The sequence below is a fragment of the Astatotilapia calliptera genome, chromosome 14 (genome assembly GCF_964374335.1).
Source record: "Astatotilapia calliptera chromosome 14, fAstCal68.1, whole genome shotgun sequence".
Taxonomy (NCBI): Eukaryota; Metazoa; Chordata; class Actinopteri; order Cichliformes; family Cichlidae; genus Astatotilapia; species Astatotilapia calliptera.
This window is the reverse complement of record NC_137435.1, coordinates 37,173,188-37,188,125: the sequence shown is the minus strand read 5'-3', so window position 1 is coordinate 37,188,125 and position 14,938 is coordinate 37,173,188. Positions and strand designations below refer to the sequence as shown.

General features: G+C 42.3%; 1 protein-coding gene across 3 annotated transcripts in view; it reads right to left on the bottom strand.

Annotated features, from left to right (window-relative positions):
* Positions 1 to 11,993, bottom strand: part of LOC113036074 (kinase suppressor of Ras 1-like) — a 58,380-nt gene extending 46,387 nt beyond the window's left edge. For 2 of the 3 annotated variants that reach the window (XM_080289084.1, XM_026192116.2), the window contains exons 1-2: positions 11,863 to 11,992; positions 11,000 to 11,232 (exon numbers count right to left, since the gene is read on the bottom strand). In XM_080289084.1, the coding sequence (XP_080145210.1) occupies positions 11,000 to 11,194 (195 nt within the window). In that variant the 5' untranslated portion in view covers positions 11,195 to 11,232; positions 11,863 to 11,992. Of the gene's footprint in view, positions 1 to 10,999; positions 11,233 to 11,862 lie in introns of all 3 variants that reach the window. The other variant, XM_080289083.1, reaches the window with a different exon arrangement.
* Between the last annotated feature and the right edge of the window lie 2,945 nt (positions 11,994 to 14,938).

Sequence of the window (14,938 nt, the reverse complement as noted above, 5' to 3'; positions counted from 1 at the left end):
TGGCTTGAGCTTGGTGCTGGCTTGAGCGTAGCACTTGGTGCTCCTCCCAGCCCCCATAAATAAACTTGTGTTTATTGATGATGTAACACAGGACAGAAACATCCAAATGAATTCAGGTTGGTGTTCAGACACATACTGTCTGCTCAAATCCAGCTAAATGCAGACAAATTAATTGGGCGGCCTTTCATAATACAGATGGACAATGACCCAGAACATACAGCCAAAGCAAACCAGGATTTTATTAAAGCAAAGAAGTGGAATATTCCTTCCTTACAAAGAAATATGGATTTTTCATATTCCTTTGTAACTACACCTAATAGCTTGGGTACTCATTTTAATGAAATTAAAATAAGCAGTAGCTAAAGGGCAGGTAGGACATATTTTAAATTTAGACCTGTGTATCATATCAACCATAAATGTCAAGTAACGCACATATGTAAAGCAGTAGTAAGAAATGACACAGACCAGCCTGAGGAAATCCCCCTGACTAGTGGTCCACACCAGACATCTGCTCTTTAACGGTCATATCAACTGTTAAACCGAGTGTGAAGTAACTGATGTCTCTGACATCACTGGCACACAGCTGATGATGCCCACCAGTACTGTTCCATTGGAAGAGACACCTCTTTGGACGCTTACCCTAACCCTTAAATGTTGCTTGTAGTGAAGCAACAGACACAAAATATAGTAGCAATCAGTGAAGCGAGCAAAAAGCTAGTTTTATTATACTAAGCAAGAAAAACGCAGAGTGACAAATAGTAGAAATACAAAATGCAAGAAAAACAGGGAAAAAGTACTGTCTGCTTCAGGCCCAAATAAAAGGGAGAGTTTGATGCACCATTTGATGCACTGATCAAGTATTACTTACAGGAGAAGCAGGTGATTATGTGACAGAAGGTCTACAAAAAACACGCAGAGGTGGTACAAATGCAAAAAATCCAAAACGTTTGAAGTCCAGTGCGATGTTTCTACAGTCTGTCATCTAACTTGTAGAAGATTTTAGAGCACTTTACGCCTACTGACATCAAAATGCTGACATTCTTTTCCAGCAGGACTTATAAGATCCCACCTTCGCGGTTCCAAAACTATTAGCAAACAGTGACCCCTTTATTACTGTGCTTAATTGACAAGAATCCCATGAAAAACACCCAATTCAGATTATAAACAAGCTAAAACCACTATAAGAGAAAATTGGGCTTAAATAGTACATTTCCAGTGGCACAAGCTGATTACCTGCATCCTGGAATATTAGGGGCCACATTAAAAAAAACATATATCGCTCATCTTAGAGATGAAGTCGAAATTCTGAGATTAACGTCTAAATTTTACTTGAGAAAAAAAAAGTCAAAATATTATTTCGCGAAAAAAGTCAAAATGTACTGCTGAAAAAATGTTGCAGAATCTGCATCTGAGCAGAAGAAGAAAAAAAACAAAGAAGAATTGCAGGGGACACAGAACGATGAAGACAACGATGAATTAACTTTCTTATGAGACCTAGCCTTAATCTAAAAGTCTAATCATTTTACGTCAACAGATCTAATACACCTACATTGTTCTAGGATAAATCATCTATGTGGTTTTGTTCACACATCCATCTGTGCACTCTGACATCTGACAATAGTCATCTGAAAAGATGCACAAAAAAAGAGGGGGGTGTGCAAACGAATCTGTTCAGACAAGATAAAAGAAAAGGTACAAAAAGGTCAGAAGGAGGAGGAAAACTTCTAAGAGGAAACAGAGTGGAGAGAAAAATGACAAAAGAGAAAGCAAGAGACTGCAGTTGGGAAACCACATGGGGCTTTCCAAACTCTAATCAACACTTTACAGACTACCCTATTCAGCCACAGAGAAGAGCCTTGCTGTGGCTAAATTGTTCCACTATATTAACTGTGTTCAAAGTCCCCTCAAAATCTACCTTTGCAGAATTATTTTAACTGAAATTCCAGCAACAACTGTCAACTGTGATCTGTATATTGGCTTGAACAAACAATAACTTGACTTCAGATGAATAAAAACCTACCAACAATCTTATACATGTTGTATATCTACAATGTAAAGTGCCTTGAGGTAAACGTGTGAATTTATGCTACATAAATAAAATTGAATTGAAATTGAATTCAGTATTCGCCAAAGGAAAGGGAGAAAGAGAACGACCAAAGTGATGAACAGACAGCGTTACACCAACTGTAAACACCTTTGCCCTATAACATGCAAGGCCAGCCAGACGAGGAACACGTCCTTCTTCTCCTCCCACTGTCTTCCAAGTCAGTTGACTTTCTTGCCAAACAGGCCTTGCTCATAATGCGTGGGGAGAGCCACAGCTAAATTTAGCCTCCTGCTACACATACACACAAGAAGCACTTGGTGCTCCTCCCAGCCCCCAAGAGAGTGAGCAGTAACAGCCACTCTTCAGTTGCACCGCATATCCACATGCACACAAAATATACTGAAAAACTCAGACCAGCCCATCTGGTACCATCTTGATCTTGAGCTGGTCAGTTAAGTACCAAAGGGTTTTTTTAATCAGTTTAACTGCTTTGGTGTTAATGAAATCAACAGGTGCACTAGAGGGGCAACAATAATATAACCCAAACCAAAACAGGAATGGATTTACTTTTCTGACTGAAAGGGTCAGTGTCACTACTGCATGAGGCAACACCTGGACCCTACAGAATAGGTAGTCCAGCGGCTCCAGGATGGCACATCAATAGGTCCCAGAAGATTTGCTTTGTCTTCCAGCACAGTCTTAAGAACATGGAGGAGATTCGTGGTAGAAGGTCGTTAACCCATCAGCAGGACATCTGCTCTCTTTTATGCAAGGAGGAAGAAGAGAAGCACTGCCAAAGCCTTACAAACATCCATTCTATTCATTTTATATAGCGCCAAATCACAACAGGTGCCTCAAGACACTTTATATTGTAAGGTTAAAAACTTACAATAATTGAGAGAAAAAATTCCCATTTAACAAGAAGCAAACCTCTAGTAGAACCAGGCTCAGTGAGGGGCAGCCATCTGCCACAACTGGTTTGGGTGATGGGAGAGAGACAAGACAAGCGGTGTGTTAGCAAATAGACAGTAAGCAAGCAAGCAAACAAGAACCATTCATGGGAAGCCGCCAGCAGCTTACTGTGAGCTGGTTCCACAGACAACGGGTCTAAAAGATGAAGAACCTGCCTCCTAGGAACCACAAACAAGCCAGCAGTCTGAGACCAAAGCACTCTGTTAGGTGATGAGCCCTATGCACATTAAAAGATGACGGGACCTGGAGGAACGCACTGCGGAGTGGTAGAAGCAGCGCAGAGCTAGCAGGGCCAATGAGAGAACGTGACTGACTGGTGTAACGACTACTGTAAAGAACTCCCAACAAAGGCTGCCCTATGTGTTGTGCTCGTTCAATAGTAACCCATACATGTTATAGTGGTAGCCACCTGTCTAGCACAAGCCTTGCCGTCAGCGGAGGCATCAACTGGGATGGTGGCTGACCTCACCGCCATGCATGATACAGTGCACCAGTGCCAGCTGGAGAGACTATGATACCAGTCCAAGTGCCAGACAAAAACACTGGAAGGCCTGGTTGCTCGGGCTGGCTCCTCTCGGGCACCTATGCCGCTCCCTCCAGAAGTGACAGGGACACTCCACAGGATGTGGGAGGGAGATGATCCCGAACATTCTGCTAACATTCGCTACACCCACCGGGACATCAGTGACCAGTACTAGATATCTGTTTCGTGTGTCTTTCATCACATGCATAACATCCCAGATTACATAGCGAGACCACCAGGCTCTCCGTGGATTGATGTTGGATCTAGAAGGCAGCACAGATGGAGGTGGAAGAGGAAGCAAACAGGCGTCGTGCTATGGCTAAGGAAGGAATTACACAAGCCACCTCTTCTGAGCCTATATCTCTCCAATGCCAGATCCCTTGTGCATAAAATGGATGACCTGGAATTGCAAAAAGCGGGAAATTGCTAAATTCATGACTGCTGTGCCTTAATCGTCACGGAAACCTGGTTTCACCCGGGAATACCCAAAAGCTTGTGCAACAATGGGGCAATTATAAACAGACACTGCTCCTCGAACCTCAAGTACATGTCCGTAAGATGCTGGCATTTTTTTTCTTTTTTTACCAAGAGAACTAACAGTAGTGATTATCACAGCTGTGTACATTCTACGTGATGCCAGTGTAAACATCCAACCTGCTGAATACCATTAAGGAACACCAGCGTCCCACCCTGGGGTGATTTTAATAAGGTCGACATGAAGACTGTATTCCCAAAATTCTATCAGCATGTCAAAAGTCCCACCAGGGGAGAGGACACTCTAGATCCTGTCTAGCTCTCCCTCCTGTTCTCACCAACCTACACCCCTTCAGATGCAGTCCAGGCCTACCACAAAGACTATTACAACCTGTCCTGGCCTGCTTCACAAAGACAGACTAGAACATATTTGAACACTAGGACCTAGAAACATTCACAAAATCAGTACTGGACTATATCAAGCTCTGTATCGGAAATGTGACTGTGGACAAAAACATTTGGGTTTTCCCAAACCAAAAACCATGGATGACCAGCCATGTCCGCACACTACTCAAAGCCAGTACGCTGTCTTCAGGTCGGGCGACAGAGCTTTGTACAGGGCTGCTCAAGGTGATCTGAAAAGAGGAATTAAAAAAGCCAAGACAGACCATAAAAGAAGCATAGAGTCCCACCTGTCCAGCAACAACACATGGGAGGTGTGGCAGGGCATAAACCACAGAGGCTGTGCTGTGAAAACAGAAAACCTGAGTAGCTGGCAGAAGATTAATTGCTTCTTAGACAGCTTTGAAACACCACAACACCAGCCCTCATCTGCTTCAGCCATGCTACCATCCTCACCCGGTTCCTGCACCACTCCACTCACTGTAAAGGAGCAGTGTCCTCAGGACGTACAAACTGGACTCCAACCTGCTGCTGACCTTCTACCGCTCGCCCATTGAGAGCCTGCTGACATACTGCATCACAGTAGCACAGCTGCACTAAAGAAGATAGAGTGAAGCTTCAGAAGCTCACCGGCTGCCCTCTCCCCTCCCTGATAGACATTTATTCCTCCCGCTGCCTCAGCAGAGCAACAAAAATCATCAAGGACAGCTCCCACCCTGGTTTTGACCTGTTCAACCTGCTTCCCTTAGGAAAGCGCTGTAGGTGCATCAGCCCAAAGACTGACAGACTTAAGAACAGTTTCTTCCCAAAAGCCACAACCACTGAACTCACACACGCACTGACAACACGGTTTCACCCCCCAATCCCAATGACCCCTATATACAGACTACACAACTACCATCACCACTTAAGTTGCATGCAATAGCCCACACTGTAAATATATAACACTATTTTTCCCCAGTTATTTGTATATTTGTACATTTAATATTTTTGATCAATATTTTTGTTCATATGTATATAGTGCTGCAGAACTGTGCACCTCTGCACCCCCACTTTCTTTCCCACCTGTCTGCACTGAGTAGGAGGATGCTCTGTAATCTTATTGTACATGTGTATAGTGACAATAAAGACATTCTATTCTATTCTATTCTATTCTATTCTTCTACTCACACCCAGTTGTTGATTACAGGATATCTGCTTTGCACGTTTGAGAATTATACCAGGGAGTCAAGTACTTCTGATTTGAGACTTTTTTCCCGAGGTGCCACATTGTCCATGGTTGTATGCAGTAAAGAGGTAACACTTTTAACAAGATAATCGACTTTTGTGGGAGTAGAGTTTAGGTAGCTGATCTGCACTGCTTTGAGACATGGTACTGAAGTAGGTAATGGTGGAGGAATTATATTCTTAAATTTAGTTACAGACACTTTCAGAAAGATATCTGCTATAATGAAATGTATTCCCAACTGCTGTATAATACATTATTGTAAAAGTAAATGTTATTAAGAAATGATTAGACAAAAGAAGGTTTTCAGGGAAAAGGAAAAACAAAATGACACTGAATAGGCCACTGGTGCAAATGTCTTTGAACAAACAAGCAGAAACAGACTTCATGAGGATGGCCTGAGGGCCTGATGTCCTCCAGTTGGCCAAGTGCTCACTGCCTGGCACTATGGAGCGAGGCTGGCATTTGCCATAGAATAGCAAAATGGTTAGGTCCACCCTGTGCTTTTCACAGATGAGAACTGGTTCATTTTGAGCATCCGACACTTTCAGGTTGCATCTAAGAATGTCCAGGAGCTCCCCCAGGACACAGACTGTCATCTCATTAAGAGCATGCTCCGACGTTGTCTGGCATGCATGCAAGTACACAAGTATATGGGGGCAATAAACTAATGAGTACCATCTTGAGTTGCTGTAGTGATATTTCGACAAAAGACTAGTGTGTGTGTGTGTGTGTGTGTGTGTGTGTGTGTGTGTGTGTGTGTGTGTGTGTGTGTGTGTGTGTGTGTGTGTTATACCATGTGCTGTAGAATTTTTCATACAACCCAAACACTGTAAGAGGATATGAGAGATGGACATAACACAAAATAACAATGCTCAGTGGCTAGTGCAGCTAAGAGCAGGCCATAGCAACCTCCCTGAACAGGGTCCAGTAACCGGGACGGAGACGGCAAGTTGGTGTTCAAACCGTGGGACCAGCGGAACGACCGGAACAAGTTTGTGGACAGCGACGCAGATGCAGACAGCCAAAAAACAGGTCTCAAATATGAAAAATTGGAAAGCACGATGCCCAGATATTATTCACAGCTACTGGCTAAAGAAGTTAACTGCACTCCATGGATGAGATGCAACCAGAGTGGGCAGACAGTCCTGATCCCTAAGGATCCTCAGAAGGCACTGGTCTCATCCAACTATCAGCCAATAATGTACCTCACCACAACACACCCACATAGCAAAATTGGTATGGCCCAGATCTGGCCCACACAATGTGCTTACACATGGCCCACATACCGCAAAGAATGACGGCCCTTTGGTGGCCCAGATCTGGTTTGCCAGATGTGGCCTACACATGGGCCAGCACAAGGCCAGTTGCAGACACACTGGTGGTCCTGTGCTGGCCCAGAACAGTTTCAGCTCTGGCCCCAGATGTCAGCCTAATGTGTACCTTAATAAAGCCATGTAATAACAACATGCACAAAACTAACATGACAAAACTCTATTCAGACAGGGAATGGACTGATTCTTACAGAGTGCTTTTCTAGTCTCCCGGATTACTCAAAGTGCTCTATACTACATGCCACATTAACACAATCTCTCTAAACTGAGTGCCTCCTAACTACATTCATACACATTCACACTCTTGACATGCAGACTGGCAAAGCCAGGGATTAAACCACTAACCTTCCAATCAGTAGGTGACCTGCTCTACCTCCTGAGCTACAGTCACCCACTGGCAATGATGAGTAAACCCTCACTAGGTTTTGGATAAAGTGTACACTCACAAACCAGTCAAACCTGCATTTAAAATATTGGCTACCATAGCTGTATAGTATTGCAACATGGCATTTGGGTGTTCTAACTAAAATAGGAAAATAGGAACTAGGTCTGGGCCATATCATACCGTTCACGGTAATACCGGTATAATGTTGAACAACGATAAGAAAATGAAATATGGCGATAGAATATGGGTAAAACTGGTTTGGCTTCCGTCCGTCAGATACACAACAAAGCACTATTTTTGGTAGAGCATGCTAGCGGGCCGTCGTTATTACCATGTTTTTTGGAAAATACAGCACACTTAAAATCAATCCTTTGATTTTTCTTAAAATCGACAGTGCCCCTTATAATCCCGTGTGCCTTATGTATGAATTCTGGTTGTGTTTACTGACCTCGAAACGATTTTATGTACACGGCGCTCGAAAATCTGTCAAATGTTTCAGTACGACTTTGCTAAGCTACGAAGCCGCACCGCTTGATGGATTGTCTAACGTAGGCAGGAGCCTCGCGGAGTGATACGTACTGTGCTTCAACATAATATTACAGTACTGTGTGTGTATAACCTCTTTTTAAGTTTTGTGGATATTATACATGGTTATGCTGAGGATACGTCGGCCAATTTCCACCGGAAATGCCTTTTTGGTTAAACTGTCAGCAAGGAATTTGCATTTGCACTGTTACATTTTTATATAACTTTAATGCACATAAAAAACAGCTGCTTGTTTAAGTGAAAATACATTGATGGGGTTTTTTGGGGTTTTTTGCACTAATAAAGTTGCGGAGTTGTAAAGTATTTTGTCTAGTGTCAATTATAGCGTCAGTTATATCGTTATCGCATATTTTCAAATGTATATTGTGATAAATATTTTTGGTCTTATCGCCCTGCTCTAATAGGAACATAAATAATACCATCATTGCCAGACCTGGCCCACATCTGGTTGACATACACCCTGCCATGACACCAGTCAGTCAAAAGTACCAGCTTGATGCCGAATCCAGGGAAGACCTGTTTTCTATGGGCCTGGACCACATAAATAAAATCACAATCGAGCTATATATGGCATGCCATCACATAGACAGTGCCATGTATGCCAAGCCTGGCTCATATCTGGATGACATACGTCTTATCATGCCAGAAGTCAGCCAGCAGTGCCGGCTTGATACCAGATCCAGGCCAGACCTGCTTGCTATGTGGGCAGAAGCTCCTGTCAGGCATCATACTAGCTAAGATGAACAGACATAAGGCAGGGCTCAGAAGGGAACTGGCAGAAACACCTAGAGGGGCAAAACATCAGCTACTGGTAAAGTAGCTGAGCATTCACTGTAAGACCAGACTAACCAACCTATGCATCACCTGGATTGACTACAAGAAAGCCTATGACTCCATGCTCCCTACATGGATCCTGGAATATCAGAACTGTACATGATCAAAGGACCATAAGGAATTCAAGGAGGAGCAAGAAGAGGAACATCATGACAGGACAGGCCACTGCACGGTATGTACCACTAGCAAATAGAAGAAGTGACTGAGATCGAGTTGCAGGAAAACACTGGACTGTCACACAGCGACACCACTCATGGCAGCACAGGAACAAGCGCTAAGCAGAAAAGCCATAGAGGCTGGGTTCTACCGCACCAGGCAAGACCCCAGGTGCAGGCTGTGGAAAGATGCCCCTGAGACAATCCAGCACATAACAGCAGGTTTCAAGATGCTAGCAGGTAGCACATATATGGAACGTCATAACCAAGTGGCTAGCACAGTATATAGGAATATCTGTGCGCCTAGTATGACATTGAAGTCCCAAGGTCAAAATTGGACACGCCTCCAGGGTGGTTGAGAATGACTGGAGCTAAGATCCTGTGGAACTTTCAGATACAGACAGACAAACTGGTGATGGCAAACAACAGACACAGTAAAGGTGGACAAGCAGAGTAACGAAGCGTAATGATACATGTAGCTTTACCAAGTGATAGCAACATCAGGAAGAAGGAACATGAGAAGCCTGAGAAATACCAACAATGTGGAAAGTTAAGCAACAGTGGTCCCTGGCATCCGAGATCTCTGTCCAGAAGAGTGCAGTCCTACGAACAGCAAAGATACTACTACAACACACAGCTTGAGAGTCCTATGTGTGTAAATATACACATATACAATAATCCATTTTATATATGGGAACCTTAAAGACTATGAGGGACATTGTTATGCTTTGTTTAACCTCTGATAAGATTTTAAGAGTCACTGATGGTCTGTCTATTCTAACTTTCTGCACCGTACCAAGTATGAGCAACTAGTGCATTTATTGTGTATCTGGCATATTAGCAGCTCATGCAGCCATATACTTAGGTGGTAAATGGACTGGTTCTTAAGTAGTGCTTTTCTACTATATCTGAGCACTGAAAGCACTTAATCATACATTCACACACATTCATACTCCAATGGATGCGTCGCAGAGAAACTCTGGTTTCATATCTTGCCCAACGATATTTGGCCTGCAGACTGGAGCAGCCAGGGATCAAACCACTAACCTTTGGATGAGTAGATGACCTGCGCTACCTCCTGAGCTACAGCCAAAATTCAACATACAATTTTATATGTGATTTGATGTACATAAATAATAATACAAACCTAAGTGCTAATTGCTGTCAAAATATTCACTTTACATCTTCAAGGATTTTGAGATCATTTTCAGTAACCAAAGGCAGCTCACAGTCACGTGAGCTATTAAAATGTTAATATTAAAGTGATTCCCTACTATTGAGTGCTAAAGTGCTAACTCAAAATTATTCTTTCTATAATATTATAAACTTTACTTTTTAAAAAAAAATTACTATGTAAAAGGCCCAGTGATGAATTATGTCATTATTTGGTGCTATGTAATGACATTTTATTTTTCCTTAGCTTAACAGAACTGAGCTGTGTTGAGCAAACTGGAATGTTGGTGGCAAATGCAGGAATGGCTTTGCAGAAAATAAACAATAAGCTGCATATTGAGATATTGCATTTATTATCTGGGACACATAATAACTTTTTGTACCTTGGGAGGAAGTGGAGGAGTGTAGGAAAAGTACATGTTACAAATGCTAACCTCCTGAAGAGTCCTAGAAAGCCACAGTAGTGAAGACAGTGAGAGAAAATGACTGACAGGAGCACCCTGGACCCGAAGAAGCTACATTCAGTTCATCCTCATAATTTTTTGTTTGTTTTGAATCTGTGCTTTACCGTCTGTGGCATATGTCTTCGAAGGTTTTAAGAAATCTGCACTTGAAGCTAAAGTTAACTCCTGTGTGACTGCCCAACTTTAAATTCGAGAGCCCCACCCCATCCACCTCGCCCTTTCATAGTTATTATAGTCATATTAAAATATAATATGAGAGGGTAATTTAAAAAAAGAAAATAAAAATAAATAAAAACTTGCTGCAAAGTGAACAACCTTTTCTATGTCACGGAATCTAGGAGATAACATGGCGTAGCATGTCTTTAAATCGCGAATGCAATACAATCATTCTCTTGCTTTCAAAGAAGCAAAAGACTGGATAAACAGCTGGTAGAAACCTGGGTCACCTCTGGATCTTAAACGTACCTCTAAAGTACGGATCTCCCGCCGGGTGAAGTCGTTGGATGCGGCGCATCTTGTCCTAAGAGACAGGAGGCTGCTAATCGAGATGTCCACCAGATTCTGGATGAGTCGGCACTGGTGCAGAGCTTCCTGAGCTCCTGTTGGTTTCGACGTGCTGCTGAGGGCCGACCTGTCTCCTCTGTCCACAGCTCCGTCCATTCCACCACATTGGCGCGACTTGTGTCATAAACAGCGACCTGAAGACGTTTCGCACACTGCCGTCAGCGCTTCCTCCAAACACTGCATGCTTTGACAAGTTTCCGTGTTTGTACTTCAGCTGCTACTAGTGTTCAGTGTCTTTCACCAAGATATGTAAGAATAAAACAAATGCAGCAGCAAAACCTTCTCGTTTAACTTGTGTCTGTGTACTAGGAATAATTAATATAAAGTAGCCGAAGCTGCAATATGTGTATGTTTTGAGTGTATGTATGAGTTGGTTCTTCAACAGGTTATGTTTCCCAAATAACATGAAAACTTTCCCTGTTTTATTGTTGATTTGAACAAAAACACACCTAAAAACCAGCTTGTCTCTGTAACCAGCTTGTTCTTAAGGATAAAATTAAAACGAAAAAAAGTGGAGCAAACCGGAAACTGAGACCCTTCGCATTCAAAGTAAAAGTTTCAAACTTTTAACGTATTGCAACCTGACACATGAAAAAATAAGAGGAGCTACCCCCACCCCAAAAAAAGTACAACTAGCTTAAATATTAAATATCGTTCAAATGTTTTCGTCACTTTTGAAAAGCATGAATGACAGCGACCATCGGAGTGTTGTCAATGTTGTGATTTGGGTGGAATGGCCATAGACTGCAAATTAAAGTACCCACCATAAGCTCACACAAGCGATGTGTCGTGTCGGTCAGGAACAAAACAGCTCTAGAGCCGGCACTTTGAAGTGAACGATAGAATCCGGTTCCTGCCCAGGAATCGGATACGCTTTTTTCCCCTCCCCGCCCCCTGATTTTTACCCCGTTCAAGTCGTACGTGATTGGTCAACTACGTGACGTCGAGTGTCCGCTGCAAACAGGTATTGGTCCACTGAGCAGGAAGGGGGCAGGGGTTACAGACCCAGCACATGCACGCACACAGAAGCATAAGGGAGGTGCGAGTTTAAGAGAGTGAGGGTGAGAGAGAAAGAGAACAGCCACTGCACAGACAACAAGCTGGGAAGGTGAGAAAATGACAACAGGAAACGCAGTAAAAATTATTCTTCTCAAAGAGAATTTTTTCCAGACAGGGATATATTAAATATTTTAATCTCTTTTGTTGCGTGATTCTCTAAGTTGTTTCACTGTGAATAGTTACGTTTATAAATATATATGAGGTAGAGCTATGTTTTGTATGTTTTTTTTGTAGCACTCTGTTCCATGTTGAGTATAATAAGCCATATAAATATTAAACATTTGCTATTATATATGTTTTGTATATTACTAATTCAAATAAATTTATTACACATAAGTTTGTTTTTGGTAATGCATTTATTTAAGAATTCTCCTTTCTAAAACACTAGATGGCTATATTTACAAAACAGACTAAATTTTCTATTCAGTATGAGTTCACAATTGTGCTCATTTATGTGTGCATGGAAATATTCTTACACAAAATTACAATCCGATTCATGAAACAGCCACATAAGTTTGTTTTTTTTGTTTTGTTTTTTTTTACCACAAAAGAACAAAATAGGTCTTTCTTATATTAGTAAGGCTGAAATATTCTGAACCAAAAGGCTTGTGCAATCTGGGTACATTGTGCATATTATCTGCATACTGACAAGCCATTTCTCTGTATTATAAAATACATTTATCTTCAGGTGAATCTGAGAAAGAAGTGAATATCTTTTTATTGTCACTATACTCATGTACAATGAGATTAAAAGCAAATCCTAATAGGGCTGGGCCATATCATACCGTTCACGGTAATACCGGTATAATGTCGGGCAACGATAAGAGAATGAAATATTGTGATAAAATATGGGTAAAACGCACATGCGCAGTGCCTTTCTTTTCATACGCACATGGCAGAATGGTGGCGACGGAGAATGAGGAGGGTGAAAGCGGATCGTTGAATGAAACGGATGAACCAGAACTGGTTTGTAAAAATGCTGCAACTTCAGTGGTGTGGAACTGGTTTTGCTTCCGTCCGTCAGATACACAACAAAGCACTATTTTTGGTAGAGCATGCTAGCGGGCCGTCGTTATTACCGTGTTTTTTGGAAAATACGGCGCACTTAAAATCAATCCTTTGATTTTCCTTAAAATCGACAGTGCCCCTTATAATCCCGTGTGCCTTATGTATGAATTCTGGTTGTGTTTACTGACCTCGAAATGATTTTATGTGGTACACGGCGCTCGAAAATCTGCACCGCACCGCTTGATGGATTGTCGGAGCATTATGGCTATCGTAGGCAGGAGCCTCGCGGAGTGATACGTACTGTGCTTCAACATAATGTTACCTTATTGTGTGTGTATAACCTCTTTTTAAGTTCTGTGGATATTATACATGGTTATGCTGAGGATATGTCGGCCAATTTCCACTGGAAATGCTTTTTGGTTAAACTGTCAGCAAGGAATTTGCATTTGCACTGCAAATTTTTATATAACTTTAATGCACATAAAAAACAGCTGCTTGTTTAAGTGGAAATACGTTGATGTTTGGTTTTTTTGCACTAATAAAGTTGTGGAGTTGTAAAGTATTTTGTCTAGTGTCAATTAGATCGTCAGTTATATCGTTATTGCAAATTTTCAAATGTATGTCGTGATAAATATTTTTGGTCATATCGCCCTGCTCTAACTCCTAACTCCTGCAGAGGGGAAGGAGTTGTGCACAGTTCTGCGGTGCTGTATACATTTTCAAGAATAAATAAGGATTTTATATACGGTGTGGGTTATAGCATGTATTTAATATTGCATAGTAATGATGATCAAATGCAGTGGGTAGCAGATATTTGGACAGAGAGAGTAATGGTATTGCACAGTACACATATTATACAGTACTTTCACAAGCATTCAACAGATTAAATATTGCATAGTCTGTCTATAGAGGGAAGTCCTTTGGTTGGCGGGTTAGACCAGCGGTCCCCAACCTTTTTTGCTCTACGGACCGGTTTATGTCCGACAATATTTTCACGGACCAGTCTTTAAGGTGTTGCAGATAAATACAGTAAAATAAAACCAGTACCGGTACCAAAAAACAGAAGATTTATTCATAACACATGGGAAAAGACCCAGGGAAATCGAGTTAACGATAAAAACGATTAAAAAAATAACGCTGAAAAACGATAAAAACCATAAATTTCACACCCGAGCCTCAACTCTCGCGGCCCGGTACCAAATGACTCGTCAGCACCCGGGAGTTGAGGACCACTGGGTTAGACTGTGTAGTCAGTGCATGTATGAGCTCAGGGTGGTTATGGCTTTGGAAAAAGCTGTTCCTGAGTTTGTTAGGTTTTGTACTGATGCACTTGTAGCACGTCCTCGAGGACAGCAGGTTGAACAGGTCAAAACCAGGGTGGGAGCTGTTCTTGATGATGTTTGTTGCTCTGCTGAGACAGCAGGGCGGGGGGTGGGGTATAAATGTCCACCAGTGAGGGGAGAGGGCAGCTGAAGCCTCTCCCTGTCTGCCATGATGCACCTGCCGTACCATATGTCAGCAGGTTCTTGATGGATGAGCAGTAGAAGGTCAGTAGCAGGTTGTGCTTCCTGAGGACCCTCGTGAAGTTCTTGACCAATGCTGTGGTGCTGTTTGTCCATCTCAGCAGAGATGAGGACGCAGAGAAACGGAAGATGTGGACCCTTTCCGCACACTCGCCATTGATGTACAAGGCGGCTAAGTGGGTGCTGTGTAGGGACGGGTACCGGTATCTGACATAAACGGTAGTAACCAGACCGAAAAGCAGCGCACATT